This window comes from Thunnus maccoyii, chromosome 3 (assembly GCF_910596095.1).
Source record: "Thunnus maccoyii chromosome 3, fThuMac1.1, whole genome shotgun sequence".
Classification (NCBI taxonomy): domain Eukaryota; kingdom Metazoa; phylum Chordata; class Actinopteri; order Scombriformes; family Scombridae; genus Thunnus; species Thunnus maccoyii.
In genome coordinates, this window is record NC_056535.1 from 36,194,811 (window position 1) to 36,221,545 (window position 26,735).

Genomic DNA, 26,735 nt, shown 5'->3' on the forward strand with positions numbered 1-26,735 from the left:
CTCAAGATACCATTAATGGCTGTTCAAGGAGGATAATTTGAATATGATTTTACGTAATTTTTTTGTGTTTTACATCTGGGAATCTGTGCTTTGATTGGGCGGCCTTAAGGATAAACTGGATAATTCTATGAAGTTACAAAAGAATACTATATAAAACAAGCCATTATTTAAAAAAGGTAATTTTAAAGTATTTCTTCAATGTTTTTCATTTTTTTTGTGTAAGGCTCTCGGGGCACCCGTCACCTTGTGGTTGTGGTTGTTGTTGTTGTCAACACGCAATTTGTGTGTTTCAATTAACAACTGAATACTTACATGCAACTTACACTTGCATGTAAGTGCACAGTCTATTGGCAGAAACAAACACATTACTGTTCTTGGTTTCGTTACATAATGTTTGTGTGGTACCTGTGTTGGTGAGGAGCTTGGTGGCCTCCAGTAGCTTCTCTGTTTAGACTCCAGGTTCATAATTATCCATTTCAGAAGTGATCGGGTGGAAAACTCTGGCAGCACGGCCTCGAATAGCCCCAGCAGTACGATCCAAACTGTCAACATCTTTCTCCTGCAGAGCGATGACACTTATTCACGTCCTCTAGCATGTGGTTCTCTGGGACATCAAACAATGATGCAGTTAGTTGTATATATGTTTTTAGTCAACCACCTTGTTGTAAACATGCCACCTGCCTGCCTGGATACAAAGGTTAGAAGGTAATGCAGGAATATATTCATTTTTTTAACCTGAGACATATTTTTTCCACAAACCTTGTTACTTGACATAATTACTCAGACAGTATTTACAACAGTGAATAAACAGCCATTTGAATTGTGACTTCAAATGTTAAGACAAATTATACAACTTCAAAGTGTTTCTTTCAAACCATGTCTCACTTTATTAACATTATAAATGAATGATGCTAAACATTTGTACACAATTATAAAGTAATAGAACAAAGCATGGAGTTTATTCAGGTAGCTAAACATTCAAAAGTCATTTAAAATGTAAATATTCAAACTAGTGTAGTCTGTCTGAACACAAATAAAGACAAAATATATCAACATGCTCCTCTAACTGTTGCATGTCAAAACATGCTGGGACGATTGAACTGGAAAGATGATATGGTTAAAGATCAATGGGACAGTTTTAGTGGGTGTATGTCTGTAGCCTAAGAATCTGATGGTTTGGTACAGTACATCTGTAATTGGTGTCATGTACTAATGCTCACCACATTATTGTAACCAAATAACTGCATCTAATATCAGTGCCTGTTTGTTTTTTAAAATTGGTATTTTCCATTAAAAAACCCTAATAAATGTCCCTCTAATGTAAGTTGTAACCAGACTGTCCAGGTGTGTGTTTATAAAAGTTTGTAATGAGTGAATGACTGACTGAGAAAGTGACTGAGTCACTATGAGTAACCAGGACTCAGTGAGTAACTGAAGAGTGTGGCTGAGAGACTGATTGTGTTGGTGGGTGAGAGGGTTCGCTGTCCCATTCAAGAGTCCATTAGTTTCTTTAGGAGACTGAACACACAAGGGTTGACTGATGTCATCTTTCTCCATCTCCAGTAAAAGGACGGGGTGCCTCTCAGTGTTTATCCCTGTGAACCACCTGAAAAACAAAAACAGTGTGTATCATAAACTGTAGTAGTATAAATAGCACACTTCAGACACTGAAGGACTGGGATATTACTGCAAATTGCTGATGTGTTTCATATAGGCCACTAGAGTAATAAATCTACAAGTACACAACACTACACAGACAGCGATGGGAGATTATCGACATAAAATGAAGTTATTTGGGCATGTTGTCATATAACACAAAGTAAAATGAAACTCACTGTGTAGTTTGGAGCATCAGAATCACAAGTCCAGAAATGTTGAAAGACATTATTTTAGCAACAGTACAGATGTGGTAGTTAACTTAAGTTAAAACTGAACTCCTGCATCTTCAGTCCTATGGCTTTTACATTTCAACAGAATTAAATTCACTTCAGGAAAACAGTTTGAGCAAAAACTCCAAATCATCAAGATTGGTCAGTAAGTTGGAAAGAATCTCAAAGAATAGATCACAGGCTTCAGGAAAATATATATATATACACCAGTAAAATAGCTTTTAGTTTGATGTTGTGGTTGGATGACACGGTACCAAATCGTTATCATGACAAAAGCAAGGGCATATAGCACAATTCAAACTGATTGGAAATGTAATGTATTTTGACAATGCTACCAAGCAAAGCAAAAAGGAACTCACCTGGTGATTTGCTGGATGAAGATGGGTGAGAAAAAAAACAAAGTCATACACCGCTGTCCAGGTGCAACTCTGCTGTTACGAGCTGCTACAACAGTGTGATCGCTTGCAGTAATCACACTAATTATCAGCCTTGACCTACAGTATTACATACACACATGCTGATGCTCACACAGTTTGGACATGGGGATAAAAGGACAGCAATCAGAGGTATGTTTTAAATTTGATTTTCTTTGCATCAGGAGCAGTATATCTGTATATCTGTATTGAATTATTCAAGAATATGTAGACTCAGTGTTCTTTATGTACTGAGCTATTACCAGACTGAGAATCTGTCTGAACCCTGTTCAGACCAGAAATGGTCTGTATTAGTGTTAGCATGTTGCTTCAGGTAGCAGTGAGATGATGAAATATGATACAAGAAGTCCAGTTTGAGGGACAGATCCATACGTTTTGAGACTATTCAGATGCCAAAACACTGCATAGCACTTTATAATACTGCAAGTCAGTATTTTACAACCCTGACAAGTTTGTAAAGTCTGGAAACATGACCGCAAACATTTTTATATATATAATTCTCAAACACTGGCTTAGGCAATGATGGTTGTTTAAAAAAAATGTTTTAAAAAATAACAGAACCATCATAATTATATTATTTTTTGGAAATTACATTAGTTGAACTGTTACACTGTTTTGTGCTTGATGTTTGTGTGATGTATAATTATTTGTGTAATAAGTATTACTTTTTCATTTTCAGTCTAGAACAAAATGTTCATGAACATGAGATGCACTCTGGCCCTTCGTAGTCTTCCGGTGTATCAGCGCGAGGCGTCTCTGAGTTCTTCAAGACCAGCAGTGTAACTTCTCAGTACACTCACAGAAATGTTAATATCTATCAGTGCAGTGTTCACATAACATATTGTATGGGAAACGAACTTGAACGCCTCCTGTAGCATTCTCAAAATGTAAGTAGATTCAAGGATAGGTTTGGACTTTTTCAAGTCTATCTCAATACAATATTCAAATGTCAAATGTATATCGACAAAGTTATTAGTGGGCGGAAATTATTCGTCCTATCTCCATAATAGCCGTAAAGCGGTCCCTTCCTATCAGGTAGGATGAGTCTCTAACCGGTCTGCAGAATTACATTGAGTGTGTTTTGCCAGTTATCAAGTGGCTCCACATGATCACAGCTGATGGAGACCACTGTCCAGTGAGAGCTTTATTCTAACTGATGCTACCTGGATGAGATGTCCCAAACTGATTTACTGCTTCATATGATGTTCACTGTCTGTGTAGATTAGTCACTGCATAAATGCCTATCTATAGATGCCTGTTTTTTGTCTGGCTGTCAACATATCCACATTTCTATTTATTTTTTGAGACATTGAGTGTACAAACCTATTGATGAGGAGGTTCACTCAGTGCGACACCTGCTGGTCATTTTTTGTAACTAGTTTTGGCGTACTTGCTGTTGGTTCTATGCCATTGATCTCTGTGATTATTGAGAGCTCATAGTACCCTATTACCCCATTAGAAAACTGCGCTCCCAGTATGCAGCTTACTGGTGGTTCCTACAGTCTCCAAACGTAGAATGGGAGGCAGAGCCTTCAACTATCAGGCTCCTCTCTTGTGGAACCATCTTCCAGATTTGGTCCGGGGGTGCAGACACCCTTAAAACTTTCCTTTTTGATAAAGCTTATAGTTAGGGCCGACCAGGCTCGCCTTGGACCAGCCCTTAGTTATGCTGCTATAGGCCTAGACTGCCGGGGGACTTCCCATGATGCACTGAGCTCCTCTCTCCTCCTCTCCATCTGTATGTATTCATCTACCATTAATGCATGTTACTACCTTGACTTCTTCTTCAACCCCATGGACCGCGCTGACGTGGGGATGTCCTTCTCCTGCTGTTGCTAGTCATGTATCTATTGTTATTGTTGTTGCTGTTGTTGTTCTGCTTCTCTGACCCACTGTGTACAGTATTGTAAATATGTTTAACAGCCCAGTTTCTGTAGAGGTGGATGGCATTTTTTTAATATCTTTCCTCCTGTTTCTGTTAAGTTAGGAGTTATGTCAGTGATTTGTATTTTTGTTTCTGTATGTTTAAATAGGTAATTTTAGGTTGATTAGCTTTAGTTCCCTCTTGTTTGTTGTTTTGCTGTTAACTCACCCTGAAACCACAACTATGAAATAAACATTTAAAGGCTGCAAAATCCCTTGTTGCTGCTTTTTTTTTTTATTGGCAGCTGGGGAGAGGGAGTGTCATTTTCATGTTGCGCCAGGGTTTCTCTTAGGCTGGGTCATAACAATATATTTTTAAATTCTTCTGCTTCTCCCAGTTCAAAGGCCCCTTGAGGCCCCTCTACTTAGCAGTGTGTGGGCCTGTATAGACTGTCTTTGATTGACATCTCCCCTAAAGTAGTAAAACACATTTCCAATCCACTGGAGATAGAAATATGAACGTATATTCAGACTATACAATATATATCTAAAAAACACAGCAGTAGAGTCGACAAAAGAGTCATTAAGTTTCATTCAGCGTATTCTGCTCATTCGTCATTCACCACAGTTGGATCACTCATTCAGTATACAGCAGGTTTAAATGTTAAGTGTGTTCATAATGGAAAAGTGACAATGTGCAATGCACAAAACAAATTGAGGGAGCTACAAAAAATATCCCTCTGAAGAAGAGTGTCAGATGGATATATTGGGTAGTTGCTTGTAATTACCGTCAAAGACTATTTATATACAGTAAATCTCACACTGCTTTTTGTAAGGCGTCAAAAGACAAAAAGGTTGGAAACCACTGGTTTCATCTTTAACAATGTGTTGTATTTTAAAAGCTTGTTATATTATCCATTGTGTCAAATCTTCATCTGAAAAGTAACTAAAGCTGTCAAATAAATGTAGTGGAGTAGAAAGTACAATATTTCCCTCTGAAATGTAGAAAGTAGCATCACATGGAACAACAAACCCAACCACCAGAATAAAATGTTGGCATTGTATGTTTCTACAAACCACGGATACACTGAATGTCTACATGTCAGTGTTGGTCGTTATCAGTTGAATAATGATGTTTTATGATGCGACAACGCTGTGGTTCAGGTCTGGTTAGGTTTAGGCACAAAAACCACTTGGTTAGGGTTAGAGAAACATCATGGTTTGGGTTAAAATAAAAAATAAAATAAAATAAAAACGGCTGCAAATGTCCCGACGTCTCGCTAGAAACACCCGGTTTTGTCGGCTGAAACAGGAAGTGGGCATCGATTTCAAGGTGGTCTTGAGCCATGCTCTCTGCTGATTTCCAACTTTCTGCCAACAAACTTACTAACCACCCACTGACCCCTCTCCTCCTCCTCTTCCTCCTCCTCCTTTTCCTCATCTTCCTCCTAATAGGAAAGTCAGCTCATATAGATCTCATGTTAACTACGTCACTTTAGAAATGTTGATATGATACGTATTACATGTGGTGAAACGTGAGATATTCAACGTATCCATGGTTTGCAGAAATGTTAAATGCCAAAGTTTTATTCTGGTGACCAGGCGGCAAAAACTCAAAGTACAAGTACCTCAAAATTGTACTCATGTACATCACTTGAGTAAATATATTAAGTTCTTTTCCACCACTGGTGATGTGTGACGGTTTTGGAAATCTCCTGCCGATAGAGGCGCCAGATTACAAAACGCTCCTATGTGTCGTTCTGGAGTCACGTGATCAAAGCACGTTTTTCATCGTTTAATTTGAAGGATTTGTTGACAAATATATATATTTTCCTTTTGTTTGCTCAAAAGTCACTCATTAACAAAGAAATGTGATTTTGGATTCTGGAGAGAAAGATTAATCACAACTATAGATCATTTTAAATTAATAAAGTTAAGCTGCTTTACAGCTGGAGTCTAAGAAATTCTGATAAAATTGGGAAAAATTAAGCCGATAAAACAACGTTAATATGTTTATGAGCTGTTAAAGATGATCCCAAATACATCGGGTTAATTTCTGGGAACAGAAGCAACAGACTCTATTGTGTTTTATTCTGTTCTGTTCTTTTGAATGCAGCCATTCATGACAACACCAGCTATTCATAATTCAAAAGAAAAAAAGGATAATTTTTTTTTTTTTCCTTCAGTGTGTTTGTGCATATTGTTTTGGCAGCCTGTACCTCACACTGATAATTACACGAACGCGCGTGGGTGGACTGTGCGCGTGTGTGTTGCGTGACTGTATGTGCGTGAGTGCACGAGAGAGAGAGAGAGAGAGAGAGAGAGAGAGAGAGAGAGAGAGAGACAGAGAGAGAGGGGTTTTTTTTGTTTTTTGCTCTTCCAGCTTTGAGAGCAGAAAGAAGATTTCTTCTTTTGTTGCGGTTATTCGGACACTTTCAGCGCTGAAATACTGAAACCCATAAATACTGCACTTGTTCTGGTCCTCTAGATGCAACATCTGATCGCAGACAGGTGACTGGACCCGGGCAGGGAGAAGAAGGAGGAGGAGGAGGAGGAGGAGGAGGAGGAGGGATGAGGAGTCTGTCACAGACTGCTTGGCTCTGAGCGCAGCGCAGTTATTTCGTGCCGTCAGTCAGCGGTGCGTGCTGCTGCGCGGCTCCAGCTTCTTCTTCTCCTTTTGGTCTTTTTGTCTTCACGTCTTGTTTTCAGGCTCGAGAAAAGTGTTAAACCTGCCTGGTGTTTATCCGCAGGTGTGACCACATTTATTATTTTTTTTAAGTATGCCATCAGTGCCGAACGTGGGCTGGGTTATTCACATCTCCAAAGACGGAATACCGGGATAGCCTATAGGAGTTAACGGAGTGCCCGTTTTTTCTCTTCCTCGCTGCCCTTTATGAGCGACTGATTGTGTGATTTTCTTTCTTTGTTTCTTTTCCTCTTAAATCCCGGAATGGGTGATCAAGCAACAAGCGACCGCGGCTGTGTGCAGCAGCAGCAGCAGCAGAAGCAGCAGCAGCAGCTCTGCGCACACTTCAGAGGAATAACGCATTGGTGAATCAGTCGCTGAGGTTTGTATGTTTGTGTGCATTAAAGCTTCACCTGCGGGAATTACAGCTGTCAGATTAACCTGCACCTGCCTTTATCTTCGAGTGAACGGGCGGTTTTCTCTGCTGGATCGAGGACAAGAATGAACTCGGCTGCTGGATTCGGAAAACTATCCTAAAAAGTGCCTCCACCTTGCAGTGGTTCTACATTTTTTCCAGTCGGAGTCTGTGGCGGAGCCGCTTTCTTTTAACTCGCGAGGGAAACAGATCCAATCATGGCCCGACACTGTCATAACATCCCTCAACTCAAACCGTGCGTAACGTTCCGGGTGTTGTGGATGCTTCATGCTTTCCTGGACCTGGCCGGCTCCCAGGAGATTTACGCGCCGCACTCGATCCGGGTGGAGGGCGACGTGACGCTGGGGGGGCTCTTCCCAGTGCACGCCAGGGGGGTCCCGGGGATGCCGTGCGGTGACATCAAGAAGGAAAACGGCATCCACCGGCTGGAGGCGATGATGTACGCGCTGGATCAGATCAACAGCGACGACGAGCTGTTGCCCAACGTCACGCTGGGCGCGCGGGTCCTGGACACCTGCTCCCGGGACACGTACGCGCTGGAGCAGTCGCTCACTTTCGTCCAGGCGCTCATTCAGAAGGACACGTCGGACGTCAGGTGCACCAACGGGGAGCCGCCGGTGTTCGTGAAGCCCGAGAAAGTTATCGGGGTCATCGGAGCGTCGGCGAGCTCCGTGTCCATCATGGTGGCGAACATCCTTCGCCTGTTCCAGGTAAGAGCGGAACCCACCGTACTCTGATTACATATTTACCAGCATCATCATTAAAGTCAGCCACACGCTTCATATGTTCCTATGTAACCCCCTCCCCCCCAATATCTCACAGAAGCTAGACCCCTACACACACACACACACACACACACACACACACACACACACACACACACACCCCGCATTGGCTGCGGTATGAGCCTGTCAGCTGGCGTGTGAGTGGAGTGAAGCCGGGTCAAGTCGGCTCAGCAGGCTTGATGACTGTAATGGATCCTTTACACTTAAATACAATACAGCGGCAATAACTGCAAATCACACGTTTGTAAGGGATGTGTGTGTGTGTGTGTGTGTGTGCGTGCGTGCGTGTGTGCGTGTGGTCTGTCATAAGCTACTTTTTGGGACTTGGGACCAGTTCATTGGGGACAGCTTGTCCAACTGGGGACAAACGCCGTGTCCCCAGCTGGGACTGATTTCTGGGTCAGTGGTTCTGGTTAGACTCCAGGAAATGAATGTAAGTCTATGTAATGTCCCCGGAAGTGACCATGATCATATATATATATATGTGTGTGTGAGTGTGTGTGTTCTTGTTTTGCTATCCTTGTAGAAACAGCTTTTATTTTTTTGTGACAAAAGTTTAGTTGAACATAAATACATATAATTACATCTGCACTGTATGAGTGAGAGAGGAGGAAGTAAAATCTCAAATAGTAAGTGTGCGTGTACGTATCAATGCTGTATCTACGGAATATATGCATATGTGTACACATACATACATACAACACACACACACACACACACACACACAATGTGAATTAGGAATGTCACATTCAAGTAAAATGATGCAAAAACATTCTCAACCCATAAATATTATAAATAGTGAATCTGTTGCTTGTTTTAGTTTCTCTACTGTTTGTCTCACAACAGCTGTTAAGGATCATAGTAAACGGTGCTCTCGGTCAACATGTTTGCTTTTAAATTGATCATTTTTACTCTATTTTAAGGAAATTTTATTGACATAAACTCATCTCGACATCATTTTGTCCTGCTGTTTGTCAACACTGTGTTTCTGTCATTTTGCTCTCTCGCTCTGTTCTGTTCAACATCTCTTTCCCGTCTGTGCGTCCTGGGAGAGAGAGAGAGAGAGATCCCTCCTATGTTGCTCTTCCTGAGCTTTCTAACATTTTTTTCCCATTAAAGGTTTTTTTTTTCTTTTAGGGAGTTTTTCTTTTATTTGAATCAAAGGTCAGAGGAAGTTTTATTGCTGTACAGATTGTAAAGCCCCCTGACTTGACTCACAGGCACACACAGATCTAAATGATGACATCACAAGACCAGTCTGTAGGATTAAGTGACACCTAGCGCCCCCCCCCCCCGCTCTGGGCTACTGTAGAAACATGGCAAGTGCCAAGTCTGTTCTGCTAGATGCCACTAAATCTTACACACTGGTCCTTTACTAGCCGGAAGAGGAGAAGAAGCAGGTTGCTGTCAGCTGGTTGACGTCATGTTGTCCAATCAGCTGGCAGCGATCCTTTCAAACAGTCCAATCATAGGACCTCACCTGTAGCTCTTCACACACGTGCATGCGCTCAGACCGGGATCTGAAACGGTGTGGCCAAGAGGAGGAGGAGGAGGAGGAGGAGGCGGGACAGGAAACAGCGCTGGCAGGGTTGTAAACATGACCTGCAGGGGTTAGCATTGCTAGCGTGCTAACAACAACAACAGTCCACAAAATTGTGACTTATTCAGCATCTTATCAAACACTTCACTGTCATTAACTTCTGTCACACAAGTCAAACAGCATCTCTTCTTCTCTGCAGTTTCAGCAGCCTGAGGCATGAATGAGAAGTGATTTTCAGTGCGACTGCACCAGGAAGAAAAGAGGAGGAGAAAGAACTGTCAAAATGAAATACCAAAACAAATAGAACTCATAACAATGCTTTTTATTGTTATTGTTATTGTGAGATTTGAATCTTTTCACCTGGTCAAAAGAAGGAAAATAAATTGAAACACGTCCCAAAGCGGCACTTTCCCTCTATAAAATGATGTTTTGATTTGATGAGGTTGAGTTTGGAGACAGAGAGGGAGGAGTGATGCTTGTTGGAACAAATCATCCTTTTTCTCCTTCACTCTGCTAAAAACCCCCCTCGCAGGATTTCAGCAGCTCTTCACAAAGTCTTAATACGTCTCATAATTAGAGGGAATTACTTGAAGTTGTCTGTCTATCTCTCTCCTCGTAGCGCCGACTGTCTCTTATCTAATTCTTATTATGTTAAAGGTTTTCAATAACATGAAATACAGCGTAAAGCCCCCGATTTCTTTGAATTCTTTCAGATGTAGTATTTGACCTGCTTCACTGTTTATTTCAGTCATTCTAACTCTCTTTAACCCTTCGGATCCCAGACTGCTTTCGCTCCCTTTATTCACAGGCTTATATTAGAGTCACATGACATATATGATGTTATTTTCAGAATAAAATGCCATCAGTTTGCATGTGAGCTGTGCTGCTGTACATATTTTAGAACATGATGTACAGTTGAAGATACGGCTGCAACTATTGATTGTTTTCCTACATCATGTGATATTGCTGATCATTTTCTTTAGCTTGTATTTGAGACACTGAAGAAAACTAAAAGCTTGATTAGAAGGAAACGTCTGCAGGTATGAAGAATGTGGATTTGACAGATTTATGACTCTGAGAAGAAGGAACGAGCTTAATGACACTAATTACGTCCATCGGGTTAATATGTCATCTAACTCAGTGACATTCAGACACCCCTCCCACATTTTTTTTTTTATCTGTTGTAGATACCTTTTAACATTAATTTCAGACTCACAGATTAATAACCGCTGTAAGCTTTTTAGAGCTTTGGCTTCCGGGCTTCCCTGACTCTGACCAGTTGAAAGCTGATTTTAAAAAAAATGAATTTAATGGCCAGAAAGCTTTAATGTCCACGGAGCTCCGGACATATTTAATAACAGTCATTCAAAGGCTTTTCACTCCAGCAGCAGGAAATGTTCCTTCTATCCCAAATTTTTTCAAAGTACACAGGATGAAGAGCAGTCATCACAAGATAAATAAAAATGGAATTTATTTGCAGAGAAGTGTACATGATTGACTGAAATCACTGCTGCAAAGCACATAACTGTATGTAATGTGAAAGAAAACAATATAAAAGCTACTTACACAAACAGTTCTCCGTAATGATCGACATCTATGCAACTGTGCCCAAAAACATCACAGCGAACAATCTCATAATTACAAGAAAAACATCTCATACTTAAACCTGTAATTATGACTTACACTGGTGCTTCCAGTTATTGACAGACGAAAATCAAATCACTGCCGCAAACCACACATTATATAATATATAAACGCTACTTATACAAGACATTTCTGAAGTTATAACACAAAAGAATATAAAGATTAAATGATTATTTTCTCTTCACTACATCCTGATTCATCCATCAGATTCTCCATCTAGAGAAAATCTAACATCATCCAAATAATTCAGCAGGACTGTGTGATTGTCTGTGACACTTTTTCTGCAGGTTTTAGCTGAAAGTAAACAGTTTCAGATATTGGATTTAATGGGAGGAGGGGGGGGGGGGGAGGTCCATCAAAAAGCCAGTATAAGCTCAAACTGGCTCCTGCATCCCTGCTATGCAACACTCAGTGGAATGAAATGGGAGGGTAATTATTCTCCCCTGTGATAGAAAAGTCATCTGTTCCACAGCTGTTTTCAGTTCATTACACCCCTGATGTTCCTAAATGGCCTAGTTGGCACCAGAGTCGCACCACAAACACATTAAGGCTTCACTCTGTGGACCAGAGGCGGCTCGAGGAATTTTATTAACTGGGGTGGCAAAGAGATGTCCAGAGGTGTTCATGTGTGCACAAACTACGCTGAATGTATTAATACATTAACAGGCTACATGACACATAACTGGTGATGGTCAGTCAAGTGGTCTAACATTAACAATGACTCATAAATACCTTTTTCTGAGCTCATGTACAAATGTTATGGCTATTAACTCTTTCATTCATGAATTATGAAAACCTCAGTTAGTGTCTTTATTCCTCTTTAGGCATGAAAAACAATATTTAAACTTCATTTTTTTTAAACACATATTTTTCAAGGAGTTTGTCCAACTCAGTGGACAGATGATTAATCGTCATTTTCTCCCAACATAAAATCAATACATGGAAATTTTAACAATTGTATTACTCCTTAGTTGTTACTTGATGTTACAAAATGTTATTTACCTGCAGGGGTCTATTACTATAGAAAGATCGGCAAGATGTTCCTGAGCTGGTGAGTGTTTCCGGCCGGCAGGCGGCCATCTTGGTTTTGAGAAATTTGTGTTGCACTTACAAAGGCTGGCCAGTGGATGGCAGCGTATGAGATGACACACTAGAGTCCACTGTGTTAGCTGATGTGCAACTTTACCATTAAAACCAAGCAGCAACCTCCGGGGCTGTAAAATGAAGCCAAAAACTGCAGTTCCTTGAACGACCACTTGAGGCTCCAAAAGCGAGTCAATCCCCATAGACCCCCATGTTAAAATGTCCAACTTTACAGCAGAAATAAACATGTTTACAGTCTGGTACAAACAACGGTTTTGGTCTCTGTAGCTAATTTCCTCTTTCATGACAACTGTACGGAGGTGAATTTTTTTATAACTCACCTGTTTAAATTTTATTAAGCCGTAAAGTTCTGCATAATGAAGGACATGGCTGCTTTGAGTGACAGGTCCACCAGCCGCTAGGTGGCTTGTTTCAGCCATTCGGCCCGCCTCTTTGCCCATTTCTGATTGGCTGGGAGTTAGGCAGCGTCACGCACTGCCAAGATGGCGACGGCCGGAGCGGCTCACTTTGAGCTTCAAAACCGCTCTTCAGAAACCAACGAGTGACGTCACGGTAACTACGTCCATATTTTCATACAGTCTATGGTTAAAACCCACGCACGTATAAGAAAACAGCTTTTGAATAGCCGTCCGCTGTAGTGACCACTATGCATGAAAGAGTTCAGTAGTGAGATGCTCTGAACAAACCACCAAACAGAAATGCATCATGTAAACACGGAGACAAATGTCAAACCTCAATCACAAGGTGCATTAACTCACGGTTATCAATCATGTGGATTATCTCAAATGTCATGATTATATCGTCATTAGAGATATTTTCCCTTAACGGCACACTGACAATCTGACAGGCAGCAGTGACATCACTCATCAGAAATATGCAGACCTGTTTATATGAATCAGTACAAGAGCTTTCAACAGCAAAATAATTCAGATTATATGATGGTTTGGGGATGATATCTCAGTTTATGACTGATGCAGTAAGAAAACGATGTCTTGTTGATGTGCATTCAGAGGAACATAAACCATGAAGTATTTGAAGTATAGAAAAGGTTGATGGAAACAGCAAAAATCTGAAAAAACTTTCACAACAATTTCACAAAAAAAGTTTTTACGCTCGTTTGAAGTCGTTTTCGCCTTTTTTGAAAAAGAATTAATGCACTAAATGGCGAAAATAGAAAAATCTTTGTTGAATAAGTTCTGACGCAGCAAACATATAACTCACATGTTCAGCTGTTGGTGTCTTCCTGGATGTTCCCATAATGCACCACAGCATAGCCAGTACTAGCTGAAATGAAAGAGCAGTTACATTCCTGAAGACCTTTCTTCACTTTTCTCTCGTAGATGAGCGAGGCAACTGTTTTAGTTTCTGGTTTGTAACCTCTGCTTCTTCTACTCTGTTTATTACAGCCGTGTGTAACGTAGCTTTTACCGCCAACTTCTGACAAAATTACGCTTTGTGTAGCTGACTTTATTCGCTCCAAACCAGTTGATGGAAACATGGTTATAGATGAGAGAACAGTGGAATGTCAATATGATGGGAGAAACTGAAAACCATTATTAATGTAGATGTGTCATTAACAACTTCAGGGAGGGAAGTAAAAGGAATTAACCTGAATCTGCTGCACGACTAATGTAATCTGTGGAAGCCGATACTTTGTTTTCAGCTTACTTAGCAGCACTGTTTACATCAGCTGTTATTAGTGCAGCTAAATAATTGTTCCTCCTCCTCGTTACCAAAGTTGATAAACCATTAGGTTTATAAAAAATGAATTGACACACTTGATCTTACTTCATGGTACACTGTTTGAGAACCGCTGGTCTAATAGGTCGCTAACCACCTAGCCTAAGCCAAATAACATATATATATATATATATATATAGAGTCAACATTAGCATGCAAACGGATTTCATCTGAGCAGCAGAGCTGACGAGAGTAAAACATTTTAGCGGCTCACACATCGTACTCGTCACTAGTGAACTGAACTGTAACCTTCAACGTGTTTGTGTTGTTGCAGACGCTGGAGTCTCTTTTGATTTCCGTTGATAGCAAAACAAGTCAAAGCAGAACAAGCAGGACAGAGCAGACGTACAGGGTGCGGGCTCGGTAGATGTTAGATCACACGGGGTCATCTGTGTTTTATTGGGTGTCGTCAGTTTTTGGCCGAGATGCAAAGCTGCAGGTCGTCATAATTTATTTTACCTTAAAAGTTGTTATAAGCCTATTCCTAACCCTGGGATCAAGCATCAACCATTACAAGTCTTAAAATGTCTTAAAATGTCTCAGTTTTTAGGAGGAGAGGCATAAAATTTTGATCTGTATAAAAACAATGAGTATAGATATTGTAACGTTTCCAATAAGTGGACGAGACCGGGGATAAATCTGTATAATTATATGTAAGAAACACCTGCAAATGTGCTGTCAGTTATCCAACAACGATGGAGTGTCGCTCTCTTGCAGAGCAGAGCTTACAAGTGAAAGAATAACAGACCTGCACCTAAACACCGAGGGTCATTATGTATATATTCATTATTCCTCTTATTCCTCTGGACACGTAAAAATAACACTGAAATACAAGTTGGATGGAGAACGATGTGAAGTTTGTTTACCCAGGAAACCTCCCAGTTCAACAAGACTCAGGTAGTTTTTATTTCAGCTGTCATGCTTCCAGGTTTATCTGCTTAGATTCATCTCACTGGAAAAAAAGGCCTCATTCTCCTGAAGACAACGAGGTGTAGCGCTACGTGATTTGATAGAAATGTGATCGACAAAACAGCTGTTCTAACCGTAAACGATTGTGATTCTATAGAGCTGCAAGAGGGGAAATCACATCCAAGTGTTTCACATGCTCTCAGAATTGATCTTTGCATAGTGCAGTCTATAAGTTACTCCATGAAGATTTTAAGCCTTATGTAAAGAGGGATGTGACTGTTCCAGCAGATATGTTCATATCTCTGGTGTTAACATTTAATGTGATGTCAGACCTGTAGTGAGAACGGTTGTATTGCTTCAGGCTGTGGTTTGGCTTAATATTTCACCCCCGTTCATTGTTTGAATCAGAGGTTTGATCGTAGGGTTCGTGGTGGTTACATCACCTGTAGGTCGTTTTTTTCCTTGAAATGAAGTGAAAGTGAAATTAACAAACATCGGCATAAACAACCATCTATCGGTATTAGCATATATAGGCCTATTATCTGTTTAAATATACAGGCCTAAAGCCTAAACAGGCGGTTTCGGCAGCAGTGCATCACTAATAAGTTTGCAAAATGCAACAACACTGTATTATATTATGTATTATACTTTCACTTCTTTTTGCCGTGGAAATGTTATTATTTTTTCCTTGTTTAGGTGTTAAAAAGGTCTTAAAAGTCATTAAATTTGAAGTTGAGAATTGTGCAGATACTCTGAACCATACAGGCACACTGTCTAATCACATAATTACATGAAACTTATCATAAATATGACAAAATATAATTACACATAATTACATGAAATGACCTCATAATTATGAAAAAAACTATTCTCTAAAACTATCTCAGTACAAAAAAATTATCTAATAATCACATAAATTACTTGTAATTATGAGGATTTCTTGTATTTATGTGATAATTTTATGTAATTATGAGATATGGAAGGGCAGCAGGCTCTGTCTCGCTTAAAACTACAAATTAGGTCGCCTGGCTAATGTTAGCATAGCAGCTAGAGCTACTATGCTAACTATGCTAGTAGCTAGAGCTACTACTTGCTTCTGTTTGACCAGTAAAAAAGCTTTTTGTCATCACTAAACATCATGAAATTAATAAAACCAACAGGATCTGTGAATACTCATCACCTTCCTCTTATTATCTCACATCCTCAGTTTGTCTTTGACGTCTGATTTTCTCTGTTTGTGTGTTTTATGTGTTCGTGTTTCCCTTCCTCTCCTCCCAGGTGTGCTTCATTAGAGGCCGTATCACCGGTCGACTCAGCACGGGTGCAGGTTGACACAGAGAAGACACAGGGTCATTAAATTCCTCCTGCCACACTGCACATGATGGAGTATATACCCCCCGTGTTAGCAATATATTTTAGTGAGCAAAATGAAAATTGAACCTCTCCCTCGCTCTCTCGTAAAAAAACAAAACACTTTGGCTAAAGGCTGATAGCAGCTTTTTATGATTAGTGGTGTTGTGTTTTTTAATTGAGAGGGTGGGTGTCATTACTCGCCTTCCGCATGTGCCGGATAATTAGACCGGTAGGTGGGTTTGGGTGCTTTCAGAAGATAAATCACGGTTGTTCAGTTTTTTTTTACACAGTGTTAATGGGAGTTAATGGGCAGGATGAAAGCAACAGCTCATACAGAATATTCTCCACCATATGTGACAATATTAATGTTGATAATGGGTTTATTGCAGAAATAAAAACACACTTCTCCCCACTCGGTTCACCAACAACAACGAATGGTTTGCTGCTTCTTGCACATCACATGATTAGAAAATTAAAGACACAAAGCAAAAGCTGAGAGGAAGTTTTGGGGGTTTTGGACTGTTGGTCAGGTGATGACATTAACTCGGTGTCTCGGAAAGTTTATAGTTTGTTTACGTAGCCTCCGGAGTCGGAGGAAGCTTCCTGAAAGCTGACCAATCAGAACAGAGTGGGCTCATCAGGAGGGCGGGGCTTAAAGAGACAGGAGCTAAAACGGCCTGTTTCAGACAGAGGCTGAACTGAGGGGCTGCATAAAGGACCAGTAGAAGATAAATAAGGAGTTTTTATTCCAGTAGAGCCCCAGAATATAAATATAGAGCAGGAAATGTGCAGAATAAGTATTCATAAAAACACGTATAGTAAAACTTACATACATATTGGTGGATGAAAACTACAAGCAGAGGGTTCAAAGGGTCAAACATTCTTCACATAATTCTGTATATAATATCCGACTGGTGGCTTCATTAACACACATTTTGAGTTATTCAGACTATATCTCTGCTGCAGGTCAGGTGGTGTGGATGCGAGTGGGTTTGTCTGTACATCTGTGCTTGATATTTGATATTTGATGGGCAGCTGAGTCGTCGTTGCACCCAGTGCATGCTGGGACAGACTGCAACTCCCTGTGAGAACGAATAAGCAGCTAATAGATGCTGGAATTTAAATTGGATCTATCCGACGTTGATTCCAGACAAATCTGTTTCACACAGTATCTGTGAGTAAAGGCTTTCTGGGTCTGTTTATTATGTTTTTGTGTCACACACAGACTCATAACTCTTGGATACACTTTTTTTTTTTTTTTTCATCCATGAAAGTGCTGGAAAAGCAGTTCTGACCTTTATTCATTGAGGTGCCACAACAACAGCGCTGATTCATGAAAACTACACTTGTGTCGGTTGTAGAAGCCCAAACCTTGTATCTGTCTTTTATTATTACAAACACACCAGGCAGCATTTTGTCAAATTCAAAGCCAGTATTGCCAACAATAATAATGAGGTTTATTTGTTGAGCACTTTTTAAAACCAGTCTTATAAAGTTCTTTGCACACAACAAACAATAAAAACAGAAAAACAGAATTAAAATCAAAAGGCAGAAACCAGTAAAACCAGTGACACACAGTACTTTAAATAAACAGAAAACAGTGAACCAGACATAAGATAAAAATCATATAAGCATATAAAACATAATGAGATTTAAAGAATAATACTGTAAATATTTAACTGATGAAGTATGAGTTTAAAGAAGTGATTTAAGAGGAAGTGATGTCAGAGTTCAGGTGTCCTGACAGTAAAGACCACTTCCCCTCCATCAGCGCCGGCTGTCGACATTAAAACGTTTCCAGTCGACTGTTTTCGTTAACGTCAGGTGCATCCAGCTGAGCGGAGCCGACGTCATGAAAGCAGAAACTAAACTGTCATTCATGCTTGTTTATGTGGTGTTTATCATTAATTACCGAGACTACAACGACCCGCGCTATGACATCACAGAATCATAACGAACCGTAGATATTTTTACATCTCTCACTTCCTGTCAGTCAGACGGTACCGTACTGGCGTGACGGTGTTTGTGATTTATGTTTATGTTCATGTGAAGTGACTCAGGTGTGTTTTCACACATGCTGCTGCAGCTGCATGCAGGTTAATAATGGTTAGCTTTAGCTACTAGCATGCTAAGCTAACTATCACAGCTGCACGTTAACACAAAGCTGCAACTCCAGTTTGTCATATTTCATCAATAAGGAGAGAATTTACTGACAGACAGAGCAACAAGTTTATGGTTAAAATGGGTCATTATGGTCTGTTTTCAAGCGTCGTCTGGACTCGTTTTGAACCAGACGGCGGTGAAGCCTCCTCACACCGACCGCTGCAGTGACTGACAGGCTTCACCGCCTCTGAGCTGACAGCATGTTCACTGACACCCTGGAAGTCTCAGTAAATGCAATTAAACTGTCTTTTTTTTTTTTTTTAGTTTTAGCTCCACTGACATCTCTGAGCACAGTGACACCAATCAGTAAACCTGCATGAACTGATGTTTGGTGTCCTCCTGTGAAACAAACAGAAACATTAATGAACACAATATAATGTTAGTTATAATTAATGTGACGTCTTCAAATGTCACATTTCATCCAAATCCAAATATATTCAGTTTATTATCATTAATGACGCACAAAAAAGCTTAAAATCATCATTTTAGAAGCTTCAACCAGCAAATTTTGTCATTTTTCCTTTAATAGAATATTATTTGGTTATCAAAATAGTTACTGATTAATTTTCTGTCAGTCAAATAATTGATTAATCCCTGAGTGAACACAATGTCAGAAAATAGTTGTAATAGTTGGTTATATTTGCCGTGTCATCACCATTCAAATCTATACAACCAATGTATTTATGATTAAATATCTTACTAGAGCACAAAATTGTTCATCAAATGAGTTGAAAACAGCTTTTGACCCCCGGTTAAAACAATAATAATATTATATATCATATATATAATATATGAAGGTGTTTATTTGCATATAGAGCAGCTGTAAACAGAGCCGGAGACACATGACTGTTGTTGCTTTTAACTCCAGTCAAGCTACTTAAAGGTCTAATATGTAACTTTCCCGCATTATAATGTATAAAAACAACTAGACTTGTGTTATATATTATGTTGAGTTTGTACTTATATTATCCCAAATATTTCCAACAATGTTAAACCAGAGAAATGCATCATTTTAATGAAGGTAACCCCTAAATTCCATCGGGCGCTGCGGTGCGTTTCAGAAGCGTCCCAGAAGCGGCTCTCCGCTCCGCTGCGCTAAAGATAGGCGCCTCGTCTATTTTTTACGGAAGCCGTGTCAAGCAGCACAGAGCAGATGGAGCTGGGCAGGAAGTCAGACACAGAAACAGCATTGAGCATCCAGTCAATTTTCAAAATAAAACACCCCGTGCAGACTCCTGGTCGTATATCAACAATAAACACAATTAAAATAGACGAATAAAGAAACCATTTAACTACGTAGCCTAATTAACCATAGTAGAAGCATGAAAATCAAGAAAAATGACCAAATCAACGAAAGCTGAGCAAGTTAACAAAATTGGGCAGTTTAGTTGTCCTGCTACTGCAGTAATTACGGTAGCCTTAAGGCACTTTATCAGCTTTGACTAGGCTGCTGTAATTACTGTAGTAGGAGTGCAACTGACTTTAAACGGCGGAAGGCTTCCCCACAGTGAAGACGCTCCGCTTCTGACACGCTTCCGGTGGAATAAGACGCCGTGCAGAGGACGGAGCAAAACCGCGCCGGAGCCGGAACGCGGCGCCCGGTGGAATCCTGGTGTTACAGTCTTTATATTCCGACCAGGAATCATCCCCGTAGACCATCACTGCAGCAGGAAATAATGTCTAATTTAAAACCTTTCTCACAAGGGAAGCAATCAGACACATTTTTTAAAAATCATGACAAGTTTAGCAGCTGTGATTGGCAAAAAAAAAAAACAAATAAAAAAAAAAAAGGGAACTTCCTCAACACGACTGCTTTCATCACACAGGAGGCTCCTGTTTCCAGAGACTGTTAGAAAGGATGTTTGATGTTGTTGCTCTGGAGAAATGTCTCTCTGCATTACTGACAAAATACCAACATTAATGAATATGAATGACCTATACTCTCCCAAAAAAAAAAATGTACAAAACTCACAATGTTTTTTTTATGAAGGGACTGTGGAACAAATCATACATCATCTAATAACACACGACGAGCCTTTAAAGTGTTTTTCTGCCGTCAGATTGAAGGAACAAATTGAGTAAAGCTTTAGCAGAGACCCGCTGCTGCTGCAACCATCTCTCCTCGTTTTCTTCCTCCTCTCTCCTCATTTCGGTCTTCAATTCTCTCGCCGTACCTGGCGAAGCTGCGACCCTGGCATTCTTAATAATCCAGGACCCAGGAGAGGCCGCTTCCACCTTCAGCCGCCTCTCTCCTTGTTTTTTTTGGCGGGGCGGGGTGGTGGTGGTGGGGGGGGTGTCTTTGTGTTGCTTCTCAGCCTGTCACAGCTGCTTGGAAAGCCTCTTTCTCCTCGCTGTCTTTGCTAAGTATAAAAAGAATTGCTGTGGTAGACTTAGTCAGCCCTCTGAGACGCACACACAGCCACCGAAGGCACATCTATTACCGGCTGAAAAGCTCCTGTGGGTCCAGACTCTTAGTCAGACTGTGTTTCCTGTGTTAGTCCGAACCGTTTCAGCTTGTTGATGGTGGGTTCAGATGTATTCAGATCAGAGGTTTTTCATCCTTAACTCTCATCATCGTCTTTAAATGTAGATTTAAACTCATTTCTTATTCTTGTCTTTATTATCACTGCCTGCATATTTATCAGAAACTTCAAAGTTATGGACACATTTCCTTTGCTTGTGTCTGACCTTCATGTTTACACAGTTGAAATCCGTCTCATCAAGGTTGCACAGATACACTTTATTCATATACATATATACAGCTTCTCGTAGGGCAGCAGAAACTCAGATTAAAACCATTTCTGGCATCATCTTTGTCGTATAAATATATAAATATGGCGACTGGGAGCTGCTGTATCTGTAATAGTGTTAAACATTTAACTAATTCTAGTGATATAAATTGGAACCAGAGTTTCATACAAACGTATTTGCATCCAAATATTTTTATGTTATTTCCATTTAGAGCATAAAAAAGATCTGAGTGGAAACATATTTAAATATAAAAATCAAAATATCTTTTGTTTTTTCTTGTGTCAGTTTTCTGGAAATTTGCTTCAAATTTGTGCAACATTTGAATGTAAACCTGATTATTGGTGGTTTCAGTAGAGACACAAGGAGTTAACACAATGTACCAAATGTGAGAAACATCAGATTTGTTGTTAACATTTGAGTGATTTAAGAGGATTTGTGGGATTGATCAGTATTCTTGTAATTACTGTAGATTTATTGCCTCTGAGGTTTGAATGAAATGTCAAACCTGTGAGTTAAAATCACAACGACCAAAAGACAGAAGCCGGAAGACTTATATCACAATTTATAGACATTGATGGTGCAAATGATCACATGTCATGAAGTTTGTCCAACTTGAAACATTCATACGAGAAAATTTCATAGAAAAAAATGAGACAGATTTAAAATTTTTGCATTTTTGCATTTTAGATTTAAAATAAATGTATTTAAAGCTATAATATGTAATTATTCCACATTAAAATGTCTAAAAACAACTAGACCTATGTTATATATGTTGTTGAGTTGTGTCCTTACATTATCCCAAATGTTTCCAACAGTTTTCAAACCCAGAGAAATCTGTAATTTAATCAAAGTAACGGACCGTTTCATTTGGTCGCCTGTCGATGGCGTCATACCTCCTCTACCAAAGAGTAAACACGCACCAGATGCATACGGCGGCGCTGTGTTTGTCCGCTACAATGGCGTCTACCAAAGAGTAACTTACACACATACAAGATAATACATCGGCGTTGTGGTTGTTCCACACAAACTGTTATAAATGGACTTTTATTCAGTTTTAAGCCACATTTTCATGATAAATTTAGGTGGTTTTTAACTATATCTTTTAGCCGGAAGAAGGATTTTAGTCATTGGACGTCTGGATCTTAAGTTATCAGAGAAATAAACTGGACAAACGTTAGCAGCAGCTCGGCTAACAGCCCCTCCAGGAAGTCCGGTGGTCACCAAACATCGTCGGAGAAACACTGATTTTTTAGGTGAAACAGCTTTATTCAGTGTTTTTACCTGTAATCTCCGGGTCTGTTTGTTCTGGAGAGGAGGAGACCTCTGCGGGTAAAAACATCCTGAATGATGAACACTGGAGTAATCCTATCCCAGTGAAGCTGGTTATTTAACAACGAAGACAACAACTCCCATGATCCCTTGCTACTTCACACCGTCATCACACTCATTCATTGAGAGATTACATATTGTGCGTTTAAAGTAACATTAAATTTGCATTTTGACAAGCTACTGTTTGATCCTTTTATCTCCTAACGGCCTTCAGTTGACTGTGATCGTAGAATCTGACATTTGTCAAAAGCTTCAAACATTCGTCAGTCAGAAACTGAAGCTTTTTTCTCTCATAAGTGACTCTTGTGTCTGACTCTCTCTATATTTCAGCTGTTATATTTCTTTCTATATGGAAACAGGTCTTATTGCTGCATGAAGCAGCCAGCTACAGGCCTGCGTTTGATTTTGGATGACCACCTCCAGTTTTGTGAAAGTATAAAAAGCAGGACGACAGCAGCCCCTCGAGGCACGCGGAGTCTCACAGGTTCATCCGTAACGGGCAGGAAAGCCTGTCTGTGTCAGCGTTATTCATCTAACATCTCACTGGAGGTTGGATAGACTGTGTTGGTTATAAAAACCTCAGATAGATGTGAGGATCAGGCTTTATTCTAGCAGACCTGACCTCCGCTGTGGTCGCAGCTTTCAGAGCTGAGAGGACGTTTACACATAAATAACAGACAGCAATTTCTACTGTGAACACTTATTTATCTTTATTATTTCATCCCGTGTGTTTACTATGTTAACTGAAATATCTCAACAATTATTGGACGGATTGTTATGAAGTTTTATACAATCATTCATGTTCCCATCAGGATGAACTCTTTTAACTCTGGTGATCCTCTGACTTTTCATCTAGCGCCACCATCTGGTCAAAATCAGTCTGTCAAATACTTTTACACCAACAAAAACCTGCAGAATTAACGACAATCTGATCAGCCTCAGCTGTTCTTTGTGTTTTGTGCTAATAAGTAAATGTTAGTCGTGCAAACACCGTCGTACACTTATACTAGCTAAACATCTGCATGTCAGTAATGCTACTGTGAGCATGTTAGCATGCAGATGTTAGCATTTAGCTCTGACTAAACCTCAAACATCCATCTGACAACAAAATGCAACATCGTTCACCAAAACACAAACATAAAGGTGCACGTTCCTGGTGGATTACTTTGTAAAACTGAACGTTGTGTTTCCGCTGTGAAGAAAGATAGAAAAATACGAACAATAGTTGCAGCTGTGATGACTTTCTGGAGTTGCAAAATCCAGAAAAGTGGGATTTATTTTTGCCTTTTTTGTGCGTCATTGATCATAAAGGTACATTTTGTTACATACAGAGTTTCTGTACAAGACAAAAACATATCTCTGTGTCTGATGAGACCAATATGTCAGCTGATGTGAATCTTTATAGTTATTATCATCTTCTCTTTATTCTACATTGTAACAGAGCTGAAACAGCTGTTTCTGCCTCTGGTTTGACTGTTGTAAGTTACATATATATTCTTTCTTAGAATAATTATCACTGTTTGTTAGTTCTAGCATGCTGCTCATGCTAATGAGGCTAGTTTAGACCTGTCAAGCCACCTTTTTGGCAATAAAGCTTTGAAACTGGAACTTTTGGACTAGTTGGGATTTGAACAGTCACTGGTTTCCTGGAAGCCCAGTGTATGAGAGAAGCTACTTCTTGTACATGTTCAGAACAACCAAACCTGTTCTACCAACAGCCGAAGCATCAATAATAAACTGCTGAAGCCCTTCAGCAGCTGGTGTCTGTGTCCCGTTGACTTATTCAATGACAGCGGTGGTAAAATAGAGAGCAGCTGAATATTCTGTAAACAGGAAGCACCATTCCTAAGTTTTCTATAGTTTTGTAGTTGCTGGTAATTTGGGCTGTGTAAGAATAGCTTCATCAAGAGGAAGGTCCAAACTGGACATTTATAACTCTGAGGAGGATCTTACTTTTTTAAAAAGTCAAGCACAAAGTTCAACCTTTTGTTAGAAAGCTTAAGTTCGGTGAAGGTGAAGTGTGAGCTCATCTCTGCACTCTCCGTTTATGTGGAGAGAAGTATGTTACGATGCTCCTCAGTGTCCTCTGTAGTTTAAGTGTGTGTGCAACAAAAAATCAGTTTAAAGTTTTGGAAATACTCATAAAACTCTAAGAGTCGTCTTTCATGCATGATCACAATGTTTTCTTATTAAAGCTACAGTAACTTTCTGCATTGAAGCAGAAGTGATGGAGCCTCTTTTACGGCTCTGTGTTGCGGGCATCAACCTACCAGGTAACACGTGAACACTAAAATATTATTTACTGTAAGTGATTAACTCTGGCAAACCCAATCAACATCTCTCCAGCAGCAGAAGGTACAAATAGTCAGACATTAATGTGAGCGATGACCACTGTGTGTGTGTGGGCTGCTGCAGGTGATTTGTGGAAGTCTTTTGACCGACTGAGTCTTTGGCTCGGAGAGAAAAAATACAGCAGGAAGCTTTCTGCCAATTCACTGCAGTAAAAAGTAACTGTGGTATTTATGGTACATAATGTTTTCAAATGACTCGCAGTCAAAGATATAAAATAGTACAGACAGCTCACAAGTGCCCTAATTCTGTGTTCACAGTCTTTTTACAGGGGGGGGAACGAGGATGATGCTTGTTGCTATGGATACCACGACTGCCAGTTAATTACAATGCAATATGTTTGCTTGATGAGGTCGCATCTCTTTGGCACACACACACTCTCACTAACACTATGTACTCTTGTTTTAGCTCATGTTAAACATTTACTGAAGTAAAAACTACAAATACGACTAAAAATAGTCCTAAAAATCCTACTGAAGTAAAAATACACGAGTTTTATCAGCTTCATGTAGTTAAAGTATCAGTAATAAAAGTACAGTTTACTGTCATAACTGCAGCAATTAATTGATTATCAATCAGAAGGAAATTAAACTATAAGTATAGAATAAATATAAGTTTAGAATAAACACCAAACATTCAATAGGTATACTGTAAGTTGTCAAATGTAGGAATTTGCAGCTTTTTTGGTTTTACGTGATCATAAATGAAATATTTTGGGGTTTTTGATTGTTTGTCAGACATAAAAAGAAATTTGATGACATTGCTTTATGCTCCAGGACACTGTTAATCAAATCAATTAATCACCAGATTAGTTAATAATGAAAAATATTGCTTAGAAACGGTTAGTTAGTTTAGTCCAGTGGTTCCCAACCTAGGGGTCGGGCCCCTCCAAAGGGTCAGCAGATTAAATCTGAGGGGTGGTGAGATGATTAATGGGAGAGGAAAGAAGAAAAAACAAAGTTCTGATACACAAATCTGTTTTCACTCCCAACAACTCACACGGTGACGGAAAACATCTAAGTACATTTGTACAAAACAGTACCTGCACTTTATTTCACTATTTCCATTTCATGCTACTTTATACCTCTGTTCCACTACATTAACCTACCAGGAGGGAAATATTGTAGTTTTTACTAGTGAAGGACCGTCCTCACCTCAGGCTGTTCAGTCCACTGAGCATCATCTCATATACACTGTATATATATATGTATATATATATATTTGTTATATATTCGTTCTTGTAAACACTCAACATTATAACTCTTTCTTCACTACAGCCTCCCAGCAATTATGAGAAAGGTTATTCATGCCTCCACCCAGTCACAGCACAATGCAGCCGCCTCACATTAAACTCCTGTAACGGCTACATGAGTCTCGAGTCTCCTTTTAATGTCGTCGTTCATCATCTGTGACGTGAAAACATCAGATTTACACAGTCAGAGGAATAAAACAGTGAGCGTCTCTCCTGATTGGCTGCTGAAGCGACGTTCAGCCTTCGTTCTTACTCTATTATTATATATTATATTTATTTGACAGCTGTTAGACTGTTATGTTTTATACACCTGCTGTCTAAACAGATAATAAATAAATAAAAACACAGTTGTAACAATATAAAATGTGTTTTCATAGGAGAAGTTATAATAAATATTAATAAGCATTTAAAAGTGTGCTCGTATCTGCGTATAACTACATTATAATGTGTTTATTTATGAGATTTAATCACTGCCTATTAATGATATATAAGTTGGACTTAAAGTAAA

The 26,735-nt window shown here is 39.6% G+C and overlaps 1 protein-coding gene across 2 annotated transcripts in view; it reads left to right on the plus strand.

Annotated features, from left to right (window-relative positions):
• Positions 1-6,861: 6,861 nt before the first annotated feature.
• LOC121889647 (metabotropic glutamate receptor 7-like) overlaps positions 6,862-26,735 on the plus strand; it is a 98,676-nt gene continuing 78,802 nt past the window's right edge. The window contains exons 1-2 of one of the 2 annotated variants that reach the window (XM_042401801.1): positions 6,862-8,018; positions 9,833-9,899. In XM_042401801.1, the coding sequence (XP_042257735.1) occupies positions 7,506-8,018; positions 9,833-9,853 (534 nt within the window). In that variant the 5' untranslated portion in view covers positions 6,862-7,505 and the 3' untranslated portion in view covers positions 9,854-9,899. Of the gene's footprint in view, positions 8,019-9,832; positions 9,900-26,735 lie in introns of those variants that run through there. The other variant, XM_042401792.1, reaches the window with a different exon arrangement.